This window comes from Trichechus manatus, unplaced genomic scaffold, assembly GCF_000243295.1.
Source record: "Trichechus manatus latirostris isolate Lorelei unplaced genomic scaffold, TriManLat1.0 scaffold00001, whole genome shotgun sequence".
NCBI lineage: Eukaryota > Metazoa > Chordata > Mammalia > Sirenia > Trichechidae > Trichechus > Trichechus manatus.
Genome location: NW_004443937.1, coordinates 23,444,864 through 23,462,980, shown reverse-complemented (window position 1 = coordinate 23,462,980; position 18,117 = coordinate 23,444,864). Strand labels below are relative to the sequence as shown.

Genomic DNA, 18,117 nt, shown 5'->3' with positions numbered 1-18,117 from the left:
CCCACTAGGAGGCTTTAGGCTCATGGGGAACTAACAGGCTTCCCTGCCTGGGGCATTCTGGTCTTTTGGCCTTGGGAAACCAGATCTTTCCTGCCTCCTTGCTTTTGCCCCTATTAACTCCTCCACCGGCAAGCCCTTCCACCACCGTTGTGTGTATTTGTTCATTTTTTGCGTTGTTTTAGCAAGAAGGGTAAATCTGGTCTCTGTTAGTTCATTGTGGTCAGAATTATCCAAATATACCTTTCTTCAAATATTCTCCTAATTGCATTAAAAAAAAAAAAAAATTGGATGACTTTCGGCGTGGCAGATGCTTCTGTCTGCCTGTCCCCACCTTTTGCCTTTAACCTGGCTTTCCCTAGTCCATCGTGGCTCCTGCCTGCCACCCAGAAACCTCTGCTTTGCCACTGATGCCTGGGTGGTTTGGCCTAGGGTGGTGGAGATAGGAGAATAAATCTAAGGTTTTTCCAAAGAACCAAGAGGATCTGGTGACCAACCGAATAGGGGTGTGGAGACAAAAGGGGGGAAGCATGATGTCCTGATTTTGGGATAGGGTGGTGGGGGTCTCTCTGAGCCATAAAGGTAAGCGAATGGGTCTAGCTGTTAGCATCGAGGCTCATGGTAAACATGATAGTTACTTCGTAGGCCCAGATTCATGGATTACTCAACGGCTTGTTCTATCTTCTCTTTAAGTGATATGATTACTTCTGGGACAAAAATCCTCAAACACTATTTCTGCATGTTCCTGGCCATTTCCCCCACTGGGTGGGCTTCAGGAAAGGGCCAGTGGAGCCCTCACCTAAGGTCATGGTGCCATAGTGAACATCCTGAAGGTGTAGGTCAAGTGTCTCCTGATCAACACTGCAGCCACTCCTGTGTGCAGTATCTGGTACATAGTAGGCTCAGACCTCTACTCATTGACTCCTATGACAACTCATAACATAGACCCCTTGGTTAATGATACCACTGCCAGAGAAACGAAATAAGGAAGAGGCAATGGGAGGGAAAGAGGATGGGGGCATTTCAGAAGTTTAGGTTTGAGGTGCAGGGGAGACATCCAGGCAGACTCTCAGAGGTGCTTGGGTCTACAGGCGTGGGGCTCAGGAGATGGCCACACTCGGAGACAGAGGTTTGAGCAGGATCTTCAACCAGGGCAGTGGCTGATGCCACTGGTGTGGGCATGAGTGATGGGTGAGGAAAAGGCTGAGGATGGAACTCTCAAGTTCATCTGCAACCAAAAGAACTCATAGGAATAGGAATAAGGCGGCTCAGCAGAAGCCTGCCAGGAGAGCGGTGCCTGTGAACCCAGGGAGTGGTGTCAGGAAGGAGGGGTGGTCAAGACATGCCAGTGCAGCTGAAGGTACAGCTGGGTGACCAATAAAAAGTGCCACCGCAACCTGGAAAGGATGTCCTGGTACCTGGCAACTGTGTGGTCTTGGGTGATGGTTTTGGACCAGATTCCTTTTGTCCATAGAATAAAAACTGACAAAAAAGTAGTTCAAGGCAGAGTATGGGGGTGGGGGGAGCTTGTGGATCCCACTGTAAGAACACAGCCATGCAGCATGGGGATGAGGGATGGGCCGTGGAAAATCAGCACCAGACAGCACCTCTTCTCCTGCTCCCTCTCTGGTGCTCTTCTTCCCACGTGGGGACTCAGGACCTTTCCTCTTCCCTCTGAAGCTTTTGCAGATGATGTCAGGCTTCTCCCAGCCTCACCTCCAACCTCTGCTCCCTTCCACAGAAGGGGTTAGGCTGGTGGGGGCTCTTCCCAGGAGTCCTACAGAAGAGTGCTCCAGCAGACAAGGACCCTTCCCACGCTCCCAAATGACGTGGGTGGTTGTGGGTGACTGCAGGCCAGCTTTACCCTGGGGGTGTGGGGGGCACCAGGCAGTGGCAATAGAGGGGGCTCTTCCCAGGTGCACTGGAGGCCAGCAGGCCAGCCACCCCGGGCCTCCAGCTGTGACAACTGGGAAGAGAGGTCAGGTGTTCCTCTCCATGCTGTTCTCACCTGAGGCTTTGTAGAAACAGTTATAAGTACCAGTTTACAGTGGTGGGGCAGAATTTCTCCTTTTTGTCAGCAGAGTTTTCTCAGAAAAACTGGGAGGGGAAGTCAAATAGGTAGATAGATAGCTGCTGTTGAGTCAATTCCAACTCACAGACACCTTACATACAACAGAACAAAATGTTGCCTAGTCCTGCGTCATCCTCACAATTGCTGGCATGCTGGAGTCCACGTTGTGGCTATGGTGCCAATCCATCTCACCGAGGGTCTCCCTCACCCTCACTGGCCCCCTGCTTCACCAAACATGATGCCCTCCTCAGTGACTGATCCGTCCCAACGATGTGCCCAAAGCGAGTCGAACAATGTTCTGTTGTGATTCATTAGCTAATTTTTGGAAGTAGATTGCCAGGTCTTCCTTCCTAGTCTTAGTCTGGGAGTTCTGCTGAAACCTGTCCACTATGGGTGATCCTGCTGGTATTTGAAACACTGGTGTCATAGCTTCCATATAAGCCACCATAGTACGACAAACTGACAGACAGGTGGTGGAAATAGGTATATACAGGCCACACATTTCTTGTAATTTCCTATTAAGTTTTAAAACTATTAATAATTGAATAACAAAAGAAAACAATTATCTGATTGATGTAGGTATTATTTATAATGTAACAGTTCTGAGACAAAATCCAATACAATACAAATTACTGAAGATTCCATATTAGTTCATTTTAGAAATGACACAATCCAAACCAAACCTTACAATAAATTTCCTTAGATAACCTTTAAGGAATTTTTCATTCCCACTATTTGGCTCTGGAAAATCTTTATCGGTCACAAACACTCGTTACATTAGGAAAATAATTTAGGTATAGTTGTTAGGCACAGGTTAAAAGGGATAATATGCACAAACTATAATTACATATCAACACGTCTTTGGAACACACATATGAACTATTTAAATAACTAATATTTTAGATAAATTTAAAACATACTTCAAAAATCGTTTTAATGTATCCTTTACTTTCTAATGCACTGAGGAAAAATTTCTTTTTGATTTCTTCAGCAGTAAAACTCTGTCCTAAACCAGGATTTACCTTCTCCTCTTGAGAAGCAAGCCGAAGCGTTTTTGCATCTGCTTAAAAATATACTTGGGAAAACATCTGCTGATACAGAAGCACCGTACCGAGAGGCTAGGCTGTGTGGCTCTGCTGTGGGCACGAGAAACCACTGGGGGTTGAGCTGTGCTGTTGGTCCCCGGGAAGCCCAGAGAGCTGCGAATGTAGGTGACCCTGAGGGGCTTCAACCAGGCCAGAGCTACTGGAAGGGTTTCCAACATTGGTAGGCACAGGAAGACGGGGGTCAGGAGGGGTGACAGAAATCCTGTCACCATTTTAACTCGCCCCTCCGTCTGGAACTCTGGGAACAGGCAAGGAGTTTTCTTGGTAGTGTCTGCCCATGAAAACAAAAGAGCCACCTCATTCAATGATTCAAAAGCATTTACCATCTTACAAAATTTTAATGGGTATGAGAAACTATGAGTTTAACCCTAAATTCTGTGTCAGTGACGCTATTTTAATAAACTCATATCAAACTGCTTATGACAACATCAATACCATTTATTCATTTTCTTTCTTTTCCCTTCTATTCTTTTTCTTAGGCAGAATTTGCTACCTATCAGTTATCTGTTTTGGACATCAACTATTACTGGCTGCAAAACACTTGTGTGTGTATACACACATGAGATGTAGCTAACAAGCTGCATGTTGAATTTTATGTTACATGTGGAAATGAGTTCCAGTACTTCAGAGCTATAGTAAATATGAGACCTGTTACTAATCATACACATACTTGGCCAGCCTCAAACCAACATTCATTCATATAAAAATATACTGTATATCTTTTACTTTTGTAGAATCCTTCATTTAAATATCACTAAAAATATGTTCTAACAACTTTTTACCTAGGCTTACCAATCAGGTAAGAAATATCGTAAGATCAAGAGATGAAACTCTTTTAAAAACAAGTTTCGTAGTAGAAATTAATTACTTTAAAAACGTTGTTGACTTTTAAAGCAGCAATTAAACTTTGTTCATAATAATAATACTGTCATATCAAATTGTGGATTTAAATAAATTTAACTTAAAAGTGTTTTGCTTATCTCTTTAAAAAGTAATACAGATTTCTGTCTTACTTAGTGGCTTCTCCAGTCTTCCAATTCCAAGGAATACAAAGGTCTCCATCTTGCATAACAGAGTAAAAATGTGAAATGCAGAGATGCATCCCATGGAGATAAGGCAATGATTGTTCTAGCAGTCTCTTACAACAATCTACCATTTGTATACTAGAAACGCTGGGCTCCTTATATAACTTCTCCAGAGAAAATTTCCTTGTTGAAGCCTGTATCAATTCACTTTCAATAACCTTTAACCTGTTTTATTAAAAATAAAAATAATATTGCCATAAGTGATAACTTAATAGAAGAACACAAAAAGAACGAAGGGAAAAAGAAGCCACTGAAAACCCTATGAAACACAGTTCTACTCCGACACACATGGGCTGCCATGAATCGGAACTGACTTCAGTGGCAACCAGTTTGGTTTTGGAGGTGTGAACACAATTATTCTAAAGGAGCAGAAAGGAATGCTTCAAAGTAGTATACCACATGCCCTTCAACGCAGGTTCTGGTACACCAGGTGCACTACCCAGACCCTGGAATCCAGGCTGCAGTAGATACCACAGGTATCCAGAAGGAGCTTTGCAGTTCTCAAGTTCATTCTGTAGGATTACACAGTATCTTTAGCTTATCTATCTTGTACATATTTGTATCCTGAGGCTAACCTGCAGTATAAAAAGCAAAAAATACATTCTCTATTTTAATAATTAAAATTCTTATCCTAATAATGCATGTACCTTTGGTAGTTCAACAAGTCTATAAAATGATAAGAATTAGCAATAATCCCCTACCTACAGTCTTATACCTTTGTTGTCCATTTTTTAAAAAAAACAGTTTTAAACTTTTTATTACTGACAATTTTAAACACATACAAAGTAGAGACTAGCATACTGAAAGCCCACGGGCCCGTCACCAAGCTTCATCAGTTGGTAACTCATGGCCAGCTTTGTTTTCTCTATAACTCTATTCATTTCCTCTTATTCTGAAGAAAATCCATTATATTACTACATCTATAAGTATTTTCTAGACTGTATCTCTAAAATATAAGGATTCTTGCTTCCTCAAAAATACTCTAAAGCTATAAAAAGCAGCGGCTATGGTGTAGCAAACAAAATCAGCCCTGATAATGAAAGGTGAGCCAGAACTGCTCCCAAGGGTTAAAGCAGACTTACTTTAGAAAAGTAGTATTATAAGCACAAATGCTTAACAACTAACCAAGAAGTAGGCTATTTGTGCAATAGGATTTGGCCAATAAAGTTGTCACCAATTCCACAAGCAAAACAGAGATGCAGCTCCTTCACTTACTTTATACATTAGAAGATCTCCTTACGTCTTGTTAAAGGGATGGCTTCCATGGTTCTCTTTAATTGCCACCCTTCTTCTCTCTTTATTATATACCCCTGGTTTTTAAAAATTTGTGGACACTGGGGGCAATAAGGTAGGAGAAATAAGTAATCAGAGGGCTTCCACCAGCATATTCCTGAACAAGTCCCCACGGCGTCTTCAAATACCAGAGACCACATCCCTGTTCTCTTTATCCCTCCTCCTGGAAACGTTCCTCCCCTGATATCTGTGAGTCGTTCTCTTCAGCTCCTTCCTGCTCCTCTGCCACAGCCTTCCCTTCAATGCCCATGTCCCCAGAGCAACTCAATTCGACTCTGTGGGCTCAGCTACCACTGACATACTTATAGCACTCAAGTCTCCTACTAGACAAATTCCAGGAGAGCAGGGGCCAGGTCTCCTTCATCTTTCTATCGAAGACACCTACCACAGCTTCCGGCACACAAACATCACAGTACATGACGGCTGAATGAATAAATGAATGGTTACAAAACCTCCTGAGGCAACATCGTTAGAAAAACAACCCACTACTGAATATAATATCCTCCCTTCTTCATAGCAGACACAAGCAGCCCCTTAATAAAAAACAGGAAACTGCTATAATATGATTCTTTCAAAGATGCAAACAACATAAAAACAGGACTGCTTCTGAATGAAAACAATATCTTTACTTTAAAACTCTTTCTCAATTTCATTAAAATAGAGATGAGGCTCTCTTCAGATCAGCTGTATTCAAATTTTTAAGCAATGAAGATTCCCATCGATCAAGCAGTAACTGATTTTTTTTTTCCTTGTGGCCACTCTTCTCCATCTGGAGAATTTCTTTCAGGTATTCTTATTTTTCACTCTGCTCCTGAGTTGAAGTTTTCTATTAAGAAGCCCTTCTCAAATTGAGGCACACGGTGGTAAAGTGATTAAGGTTATTATACTTACAAAACAGCCTCATCAAATCCCTTGCAGAACAAAGTGGGGAATAAAGAAATATGGAATATCCACAAATAAGTCAATTTTGTAAGCTTAATACGATATTAATGTCTATCAGTTCTGAATATCTGATTTTTTAAAGTTAGATTGAACAATGTAAGAGAGGGCTAACAGTACTTACTCTTCCTTTCGTTTCATGTTCTCTCTTGCCTGCTGGGCTTTGGTGAGAATAAACCATTGGAGGCTTGCTGGATCACAGAGGGCTGGAATGTTAAAATGCCCGAGTTCATGCAAGCTTGGAGCGTATCTATCACTGTAGTTAAGCATACATTAAAGGACAATTATTGATCTATTCCACCTCTTTCCCCAAGAAAATGTTTTCTTAGTCTCTGAAATAAGAATTAAGAAAATCTACTTCAGGAGTTTAATAAAACTGACATATCTTTGCTGACCCCAAAAAGACACCCTTGGTCAGAATGACCATGTACTTCCTAGCTCTGTGACCTTCCTCAGCTGTACAATGTGGGTAGTACCTACTTCATATTGAGGTTGTGAGACCTAAAGAGTATTAACATTTATGTACTAAATGTATATGATGTACGTAGTACTAAATATGTTAATATTCAAGCCCAGTGGCTGGAAAATAGTATATACACAAAAAATGTTGGCCATTGATTTAAGAATAGTTTAATGCTACAAAGCTTTCCATTGGACTGACTTTGCTCAGGAAGTGGGAATATAATCACAGAATGTTCTAGAGATTCAACCCCTTGATGCTCTCATGGTGGGTTTTCTAATGTAGAAATGAGTACTGTTAACTGAAGCAATAATATTCTTTTTCTTAATTTCTAAGAATCACACACTGAAATTAAAAACGTGTGTGTGTGTGTGTGTGTGTATATATATATATATATATCTAGACACACAACCCACCTAAGTGAAAGTAATCCTCCTGTTTTACATTTTTACCTGTTAAGGATCATTTGTAAACCACGCAGACTTCGAGGATGAAAAGGTATTCTATTTTTCAACAGTCTGTTATAGAACACATCAAGAAGAGAGTAATATTCTTCAACTGTCAATACTGGCTGTAATTCTTCAATATAAACAACTTGTATGCCACCTAGAAGATAGCTTATTTGGTCTTCTAAAAGCATCAGCTTCCTCTGAAGGTCAAAATAACTTGGCAATCTTTCAAAAAGCTACAATATTAGAAAAAAGAGAAATATATAGTTTCATGTTACTATGATTACTTAATTTTAGGATTCCAATAAATGGTATTGAGAAATTTTAATGAGAAAAATTATTTTCCTAGGAGGAAAGTTCAAGTGAGAGATAAGAAAAAGACAATGTAATGTTGAAAATATTAATATCCAAATAAAACACTGCAAATCTTCGGGACTTATGGATAGGAACTGAAGAGCTTGCAGAAAAAAAGAAATCTGTTCCAAATAAAAATAAGCCCTAAGTACTAAATTTAAATATGCAGGTAAGAATCTTAAATAAGTTTTGAATGATTAAATGGTACAATAAAGAAGGGTTTTAGAAATAAAGTATATGTATTTCAACTCCAAGTTTATTCCTTTAGAATTTAATTTACAAAACTCAATTAAATGTAATAAACATTATTGAGCACATACCATGTGTTTACACAATGAACTGGGTACTTGGAGCACACAGATTATAGGAGTTTGTTCCTGTTTTCCAGGGGCTCACAGTTCAGGATATAAAGAAGAGGTTCAAGCAAAGGTTTCTAAGCAAGTCTAATTTGGCCGAAAGATAACTGAATGTAGCAAAGGTAGATGAATGCCGGACGTTTTGAGGACAGAAGAGCGAGCATGTGCAAAGACAGAAACATGGAAAGGAACAGCATGTTCAAAACCAAGGAGTGTGGAATGGCTGCAGTGTGACATGTTTGGGAGTTGTGGAAAGGGAAGAGACTAAAGAGGTAGGTACGGGCTACATCAGGCAAGGCCCTTGTGTGCTACATTAAGGACTCAGATTTTATACTGAAAGCTTTAAGAGGAGTTAAAATGCATCAAAAACTCTGCTATAAAAGAGCAGTAGCAATATAAACATTCTATGAATTATTTTACAACTCTAACACTTTGTGCAAAATAATTTTATTCCCTACTTTTTCAATTTTTCTGCTAATGGGTGATTCATATATATGTGGTAACGACATTGAAAGAACTTTTATTTTGAAATAAAGAGGTAGAAAACATGACCCACAGTTAGGAGAATCAATCAAAATCAACCCGGAACTGACACAGATATTAGAATTAGAAAAGGTGGCCATAAAAACAATTCTAACTGCATCTCACATGCTCCAAAAGTTAGACAGAGACATGCATGATATAAAAAAAGATTCAAATTGTACAAAGTTTCTGCCTGGGGTGATGAAAAAGTTTTGGAAACAGACAGTGGTGATGGTTGCACAACACTGAATGTAATGAATGCCACTGACTTGTACACTCAGAAAAATGGTCAATACAGCAAATTTCACCACAATAACACTTAAAAACCAAAAACAAACTCAGACCGCACTTCTAGAGATTAAAATTGCAATGTCTGAGACTGAAGAAAGTACCCTGAAGGAATTAACAGATTAGACATTGCAGAAGAAAAGATTAATGTGTCTTTTGAAGACATAACAATAAAAATAATCTAAAATAAAACACAAAGAGAAAAAATTCTAAAAGATGACAAGAATATTAATGAGCTGTAAGGAAACTTCAAGTAGCCTGACAGACATGTATTTAAGGTCCCCAAAGGAGAGGAAATGCAGGTAGATGTAAAAATTCTAAATAAAATGTTATGAATATACATATAGATTCCACCATATATTTAAAAAATAATACATCGTGACCAACTGGGATTTATTTCAAGAATCCAGAGTTGGTTTCACATTTGTAAATCAATGAAATTCACCATATTAACAGACTGAAAAAGAAAAATCATACGACCATCTCAACAGATACAGAAAGAGCATTTGACAAAATCTAATATCCATTCCTTATAAAAATTCTGAGCAAAGTAGGTACAGAAGGGAATTCCTTAACCTGACAAAAAAGCATCTACAAAAAAACCTATGGGCTAACATTATACTTATGGGAGAAAATCTGACTGCTTCTCATCCAAGGTCAAGAACAAGATAAGGAGGCCAGCTCTCACCACGTCTTTTCTACATTGTACAGATTCTAGCCGGTGCAATCTATCAGGCTAAATAAAGAAATAATTGGTATCTTAACAATATTGAGTACTGACCCATAAACAAGGTATCTCTCTCCATTTATTCAGGCTTTCTTTACTTTCTTTCGGCAACTTTTCTAGGAATCCAGATTGGGAGGGAAGAAATAAAACTGCCTTTAATCGCAGATGATGACCGTCTACGTAAAAAATCCAACAGAATCTATAAAAAAGCCACTAGAATTAATAAGCGAGTTTAGCAAGGTTGTAGAACACTTGATCAACATACAAAATCAATCTTATTTCTAAGTATCAGCAATAAATACTTGGAAACTGAAATTAAAATATAATGCCATTTATAATAACATAAAAAAAAGAAATACTAGGGATAAATCTGATCAAAGGTATGACCTGTACACTGATAACTTGAAAACACTGCTGAGAGAAAGTAAAGAAGACCTAAATAAATGGAGAGATATACCTTGTTCATGGGTCAATACTGAATATTGTTAAGATGTCAGTTCTTCCCAAATAGATTTATGAATTTAATGCAATCCTAATCAAAATCCCAGAAGGTTTTTTGTAAGATTGAGAAACTAATTCTAAATTTAGATGAAAATACAAAGGACCTAAAATAGTCAAAACAACTTTAAAAGAAGAACAAAGTTAGAGGGCTAACACCACCTGATTTCAGGACTCAATGTAAAGCTACAGTAATCAAAACCGGGTCATACTGGCACAACAACGGACAAACAGATCAATGAAAGAGAATACAGAGTCCAAAAATAAACCCTCACATATATGGACAGCTGATATTTGACAAGGATCAAAGGAAATATAGTGGAGAAAGGATAGCCTTTTCAATAAATGATGCTGGAACAATTAGGTACTAGATATCCATATACCAAAACAAAAACACTTGGATCTATATTTTGCACTACATACAAAAATTAACTCAAAATGGGTCACAGACCTAAATGTGAAACTGAAAACTATGACACTTCTAGAAGAAAACAGAGTAGAAAATCTTTGTGACCTTGGGTTAGTCAAAGGTTTCTTAGATACAATACCAAAAGCATAATCCATAAAAGAACAAATTGATAAAAGTGAACTTCATCAAGTTAAAATTTATCCCATTTTTGAAGGACAAAGTTAAGAGAATAAAAAGATTGAGTCACAGAATGGGAAAAAATATTTGCAAACCACATATCTGATAAAAAGCCTGTATTCAGAATATATAAAGAAACCTCAAACTCAAGAATAAGAAAGCAAACAACCTAATTAAAAAATGGGGCAAAGATCTGAACAGACATTTCACCAAAAAAGATCTGCAGGTGGCAAACAAGCACATGAAAAGACACTCAACATCATTAGTCATTAAAGAAAGACAAATTAAACACACACTGAAATAGTACTACACACCTATTAGAATGGCTAAAATTAAAAAAGATGACCATACCAAGTGTTGGCAGTTTTTAAAAAAAGTTAAACATACATGTACTATATGATCCAGACATTTTACTCTTAAAAGAAAACATATATCCGTACAAACTCTTGTACACAAATGTTCATATCAGCTCTATCTGTAATCGCCCAAAACGGAAAGAACACAATGTCCATCAACAGGTGAATGGACAAAATTGGACGATGTTTACCACACAATGGATACTACGTGGCAATAAAAAGGAATGAACTCTTGACACATGCAACAACATGGATAAATCTCAAAGTAATTATGCTGAGTGAAAGAAGCCACACAAATAAGTACATACTCTGATTCCATTTATATAAAACTAGAAAACACAAACTAATTTATAGTGACAGAAAGCAAATCAGTGGTGGCTTCGAGAGCAGATAGTGGGGCAGGAGAAGGGAGGAGGGTTTACAAAGGGCCGTAAGAATCCTTTTGAGGATGACGGACATGTTCACTCTCTTGATTGTGGTCTCCCAGGTGTATACAAATGTCAAGAAGCCCTGGTGGCATGGGGGTTAAGAGCTATAGCTGCTAACCAAAAGGTCGGCAGTTCGAATCTACCAGCCGCTCCTTGGAAACCCTATGGGGCAGTTCTACTCTATCCTATAGGGTCGCTATGAGTCGGAACCAACTCTACGACACCTAACAACAACAACATATATATGTCAAAGCGTATCAAATTACACACATTAAATATGTGCAGTTGATTGCATGCCAACTGTATCTCAATAAATCTGTTCAATCAAACCAAACCAAACAACAGAATACAGGCTTTTAGGCTGTGCTTCAGAAAAGACTGCAACACTTCCAAGTAAAAAATAACTAAAAAATCAGTCTTTCAAGTAATTTAACTATATGATATTAAATATCTGATTTGAAAACAGCTAAAGCTATGATTACAAATTATTTTTTAGTTTATGACATAATACCATTGTTTTAAACAAAAGTACACTGATAATAAAGACATTTTCTTGCTTTTTAGGATTTCCTTACTTTTGTCCAATGATGATGGACATCCATTGTTCCCAGCATCACATGGCCCATGGCACTCATTCCGGAACGGTCTGTAAATATTAGTGTACATCCTGAGGATGAAAGAACACAAACCCTTTGGCTACTATCCAGAGATGCTTCATTCTTCTTACAGTTGTGCAAATAATCACTTAAATTTAGTGTGTATATTCAGGATTACATTCACTAGAGGCTTAAAGGAGAATTTTATGTCACTGTTTTATTCAAGGAGCCCTGGTGGCTCAGTGGTTAAGAGTTCAGCTGCTAACCAAAAGGTCGGCAGTTTGAATCCACCGGCTGCTCCTTGGAAACCCCATGGGGCAGTTCTACTCTGTCCTATAGGATTGCTATGAGTTGGAATCGACTCAATGGCAACAGGTTTTTTTTAATTTTTTATTCAAAGATTTAAAAATTCAGTTGTGATAAGGTCATATCTGAAAAGACTTTTAACACTTAGTTTTACCCTACAATTTACCGGTGATATCTGAGAAGAATATTGTACGATGTTTACCTTTTGCAGTTTTAAGTGCTTCCAAGTTCTGCTGTGCTAATCGGCCTAAACTATGCAGCTGGCTACAGCGATGGGCGATCCCCCAGCTCCTCTGCCACCTAGGCCAACAGAGCACACAGGCCGTTAGCAGCCGGCCTCCCTGAAGGAGGAAGCAAGCAGTCACCACAAACTGCCTGATTCCTGTGAAAGCCAACCATCTTCTTCCCGAAGTAGGCACACAGCATGTTTCAGATTGCCTTATGCTTTCCAAATCAGCTGAGTTTTCAAGAAGCAATAAAATGAAAAAGGAATTGTTTACCATAATATACCAAAAATATTACTACTTATGTTCAGGTATGCAGAAATTTTAAACAAGCAAATACACTACACTGTTTTCATTTTAAAATAAAATAAAAGGATAAAATGAGAAAAATGGAAAAAAAAATCGATTTCTCATTCACATTGTAAAATAACAAAGATTTTGTTTTATATTTAAGTTCCAATTAGGAATTCTGGTTAGGTTTATCAGATCCTTTTCATCTTATATGAGAGAAAGTGATTTTTATGATGTGGAATCTTCTCATTTTATAAACTAATATTAAATCTTAGCAACAAAATGCAACCTGGTGTCCACACAGTGTCACAGAGCATAGCTGTGTGAGTATAAAGAACACTGGTCTTAAGGGGCTCAGAAAACCCATCCTGGAATTCTACCTCTGCACCTTACTAGCTCAGTGACCTTGAACAAAATGGTTTAGCCTTCCTATAGTTTTACTTTCACACATGTGAAATGGGGGCATTTCCTACTTCACACGTGTAAATCACATGAGAAAATACATGTGAAGGACTCAGGCACTCAAAAAACTTTAGGTTTCTCAAAAAACTAAAAATAGAATCACCATATGACCCAGAAACTCTACTCCTAGGTATACACCCAAAAGACTCGAAAGTGGAGATTCAAGAAGAGACTTGTGTACTAACGTTCATTGTAGCACTGTTCACAATAGCCAAAAGGTGGAAACAACCTAATGTCCATCAACAGACGAATGGATAAACAAAATGTGGTACCATACCTACAATGGAATACTACTCAGCCAGTAGGAGAAATGAGGTCTTGATACATACTACAGTACAGATGGAGCTTGAAGACATTATGTTGAGCGAAATAAGCCAATCACAAAAGGACAAATATTGTATAACTTTACTTATATAAAAAGACAAGAAAAGGCAAATGTACAGAGATCAAAGTTTATTAGTGGTTACCAGTGGCAGGAGGGAAGGGGAAAATAGGGGTTAACAGTGATGGATAAATCAATTGATTAAGGGTAGTGTTGCACAGCTGATTATTGTAAATGCTGTAAATAAGTTGTAAAAAGTTAAACTGGCGAAAGTTGTGTGATAGATATATTTGCAACAAAGACCAAAAAAAAAAAAAAAAAAAAAAAGAGCAGCTGCTGAGGCTGCTTATGTACAACCATAAACCTCATGGGATTTGGTTCCTTGGTTTGGAGGTGTAGGGTCATGGTTTCATGGGAACATCCAAGTTAATTGGCCTACTAATGTGTTTAGTGCTTCTGTTCTACCTCATGGTGTGATGTGTAGTGCTTGGGGTCTTAAAAGCTACAAGCAGACATCCAAGGCACAATAACTGATCTCTATTCATCTGGAGCAACAAAGGAAGAAGGAGAGTCAGGAACAGGAAGAGGATATGGAATGTGTGGCTAATTGCCTCCATGAACAACTGCCTCCTTTGCCATGAGACCAGAAGAACTGGATGGCACCTGACTACTACTGCTGAACATTTTGATCAAAGATTCCATAAAAGAATCCTGATCAAAAGGAGGAAAATGCAGAACAGAATTTCAAATTCTCACAGACTCTAGACTTTCTGGAGCCCTGGAAGGTACATGAACCCCTGAAACTACTGCCCTGAGATAATCTTTAAATCTTAAACCAAAAATATCTCCTGAAGTCATCTTAAAACTGAACAATAGTTTAGCTTAACTGGTATAAAAGGCCTGCCTTGAGCATTATACTCTTTTAAGAACTATCTATATGGGATCATATTGACAACAGTAATTCAAAAGATTAGATAGGAACCTGAGGGGACAGTGAGTTTATGATAATGAGAGAGAAACAACTCAGAAAAGGAGGGTGAGAATGGCTGCACAACTCGAATGGAATCAATGTCACTAAATTGTACATGCAGAAACTGTTGAATTGGTGTTATGTTTTGCTGTGTATATTCCCAACAACAACAAAATAAACAAAATTAGAAAAGAAAAAAAAAAAACTTTAGGTTTCTACTTTATCGTAACACTGATTCTTATGAATGTCACTTCTGATAAAATGAAAACTTTTTTTTTTAAATTTTCCGTTTAATGCACAATTCAAAAACTAAGATATTTCTAAGAATTAACATTAATTTTGATTATTTACAATTTAATATACTTAAGTGATAATGCTTCTAAGTGGTGTTCTATTAATAAATGATCTTTCATATAGGCTGTTTAGAAGTGAAAATGATGTCATTAGTCACAATGTTTCCATTTGTTGGCAATTTGGCTAATTTTCCAGTGAACAGAGAAGTCCTCATGTCTATGGTTTTCAAATTTTTTGGTCTCAGAACTCCCTTTACACTCTTAAAAATGGAGAATGCCAAAGAAGTTTAGTTTATGTGGGTTACATTCATTGATATCTACCATATTATAAGGCAAACTGAGAAATTTCTCTACGATATGGTAAAATGTTCATTTTTTTATGTTTAAGAAATCCTTTCATTTTCCTAATCCCAATTAGTTTTGACAGATTTTAAAAATTTATACTACAAAAAATTATTTTCATGCACATTAATTTGTTTTATAAACTTTTAAAAAAAAGCATCTTACTATTTTTAGTAGTTAGAAAGGTCTATGTTACTAGATTATGGAGTCGGAAGAACCCCTTTAATCAAAGTTTGTTCTAAACACTAACGATCAAAGAGCAGCTATCAGCACAAACTCAAGCCGACTAAATACTGTAAGTCCAAAGGCTTTCCTCTGAAATTTGAATTATCTTAAAGAACTGTTATTTGAATACACAACAAAAGAACATGTGAAGACTAATCTGTATTCTGTAAGCACAGGGAAAGGGTTCTACTACAGTTCCAAATAGCCATTTGGTTCAAAATACTAAGAAAAAAAAAAAATCCTAATAATGAGAGTTGAAAACTATAAAACAGGTTACAGCAAAAACTAACAGAAATGTTTAAGCAGAGACTGAGTCACAATTTTTCATGGTCCTTGTAATGGGGCGGGGTGGGGGGTAGTCCCTGGGTGGTGTAAACCATTAGTAAGCTCAGCTGCTAACTGAAGGTTGGAGGTTCAAGTCTCCCCAGAGATATCTTGGAATAAAGGCCTGGTGATCTACTTCTGGGAAATCAGCCATTAAAAATTCTATCAAGCACAGTTCTACTTTGACACACATGGGGTTGCTATGAGTTAGAGTCCACTTGATGGGAATTGGTTTTTGTAATAAGGGGTTCCATAATGGGTAGGTGGTTGAATCAGATGACTCTTCCAGTTTTATGAGCCCTTAATTCTATTTTTTAATAAATTTTAGCATGTATTTTTATATAGTTGCAGTTTCCAAGCTATTTTAAACATCACAACACGTAGCCTAGAACCAAGAACACAACATTGATCCCTCTCTCCCCTCTTTTTAAATTCTTGAATACCAATCTCATATGATGGGGGCATATTGCTTTTTATATTATGTGTATATGGAAAGGATTTTTTTAAAAAACTCATTATGTAAAAAGTTAAATTATTATGCCAAACATGTCAGCATTTAAACCTTACTTCAATATTTTAAACAAGAAATTGGTAACAGTTTTCTTACAGAGATGAACATTTGATTACTTTCATAAGAAGACAATTGAAGAATATTTAGTTATCAGAATAATTAAAGTTAAAGATGCAAATATTCAGCTGTTGGAAAGCTTTACCAACAGGTAATTCATGTTTATTTTAATCTCTAAATTACTTTCTCTCTCTTTCTTACCTGATATCTGAGAGCTGCAATTGATGAGACAGTTCATCTTTCAGACGATCTAGTTCTCTTCTAAGTGGCAAACTATTCTTCAGCTTTTTAACAGCACTTTTTTCATTGTGATCTAACCAGGATCTAGAAATAAAAAACATATATATATATATACTTTCCAATATTAATTATGTCATGGATTGAACTGTGTTCTCCAAAAATATCTGTCAACTTACAACACACACTGCAGGGGAAGTCCGCACAACTGAACTAAATCTAAAGCTAAGAAGTTTCCTAAATACAACCAAACACTTTGAGGGACAGAGTAGCAGGGGTGGGGGTCTGGGGACCATGGTTTTAGGGGAAATCTAGGTCAAGTAGCATAACAAAGTTTATTAAGAAAACGTTATGCATCCCTCTTTGGTGAGTGGAATCTGGGGTTTAAAATGTAGCAAGCAGTCACGGAAGATGCATCAATTGGTCCCAACCCACCTGGAGCAAAGGAGAATGAAGAACACCAAAGACATAAGGAAAATACTAGCAAAAGAGGCAGAAAGGGCCATATAAACCAGAGACTTCATCAGCCTGAGACCAGAAGAACTAGATGGTGCCTGGCTACCACCAATGACTGCCCTGACAGGGAACACAACAGAGTCCTGACAGAGCAGAAGAAAAGTGGGGAGCAGAACTCAAATTCTAGTAAAAAGACCAGACTTAATGGTCTAAGACTGGAGGGACCCTGGAAGACATGGCCCCCGGACTCTCTGTTAACCCAGAACTAAAACCATTCCCTAGGCCAACTCTTCAGACAAAGATTAGACTGGACTATAAGACAGAAAATGATACTTGTGAAGAGTGTGCTTCTTAGTTCAAGTAGATACATGAGACTAAATGGGCAGCTTCTGTCTGGAGGCGAGATGAGAAGGCAGAAAGCGACAGGAGCTGGTTGAATGGACACGGGAAATCTGGGGTGGAAAAGAGGAGTGTGCTGTCACATTACAGGGAGAGCAACTAGGATCACATAACAATGTGTGTTTAAATTTTTGTATGAGAAACTAACTTGAGCTGTAAACTTTCACTTAAAGCACACACACACACACACAAAATCTGTCGACTTGGCGAGGTCATGATTCCCAGTATTGTATGTCTGTCTACAATTTTGTCATCTGATATGATTTCCCTAGTGTTATAAATCCTATCACTATGATGTAATGAGATGGATTAATGGCAGTTATATTGATGAGGTCTACAAGATTAGACGGTGTCTTAAACCAATCTCTTTTGAGATATAAAAGACAGAAGTGAGCAGAGAGACATGGGGGATCTCTTATCACCAAGAAAGCAGTGCCAGGAGCAGAGTGCATCCCTTGGACCTGAGGTTCCTGTGCTGAGATGCTACCAGACCAAGGGAAGACTGATGACAAGGACCTTCCTCCAGAGCCGACAGAAAAAGCCTTCCCCTGGAGCTGGCACCCTGAATTCGGACTTCTAGCCTACTG

At 38.0% G+C, this 18,117-nt stretch overlaps 1 protein-coding gene across 6 annotated transcripts in view; it reads right to left on the bottom strand.

The window, feature by feature from the left end:
• Positions 1 to 2,633: 2,633 nt before the first annotated feature.
• The window catches only part of TCAIM (T cell activation inhibitor, mitochondrial), a 50,371-nt gene continuing 34,887 nt past the window's right edge, over positions 2,634 to 18,117 (bottom strand). For 3 of the 6 annotated variants that reach the window (XM_023726131.1, XM_023726126.1, XM_004368443.2), the window contains exons 6-11: positions 16,640 to 16,762; positions 12,620 to 12,717; positions 12,091 to 12,182; positions 7,404 to 7,636; positions 6,616 to 6,747; positions 2,634 to 4,424 (exon numbers count right to left, since the gene is read on the bottom strand). In XM_023726131.1, coding sequence (XP_023581899.1) covers positions 4,184 to 4,424; positions 6,616 to 6,747; positions 7,404 to 7,636; positions 12,091 to 12,182; positions 12,620 to 12,717; positions 16,640 to 16,762 — 919 coding nt within the window. In that variant the 3' untranslated portion in view covers positions 2,634 to 4,183. Of the gene's footprint in view, positions 5,976 to 6,289; positions 6,464 to 6,615; positions 6,748 to 7,403; positions 7,637 to 12,090; positions 12,183 to 12,619; positions 12,718 to 16,639; positions 16,763 to 18,117 lie in introns of those variants that run through there. The other 3 variants (XM_023726140.1, XM_023726139.1, XM_023726132.1) reach the window with 3 other exon arrangements.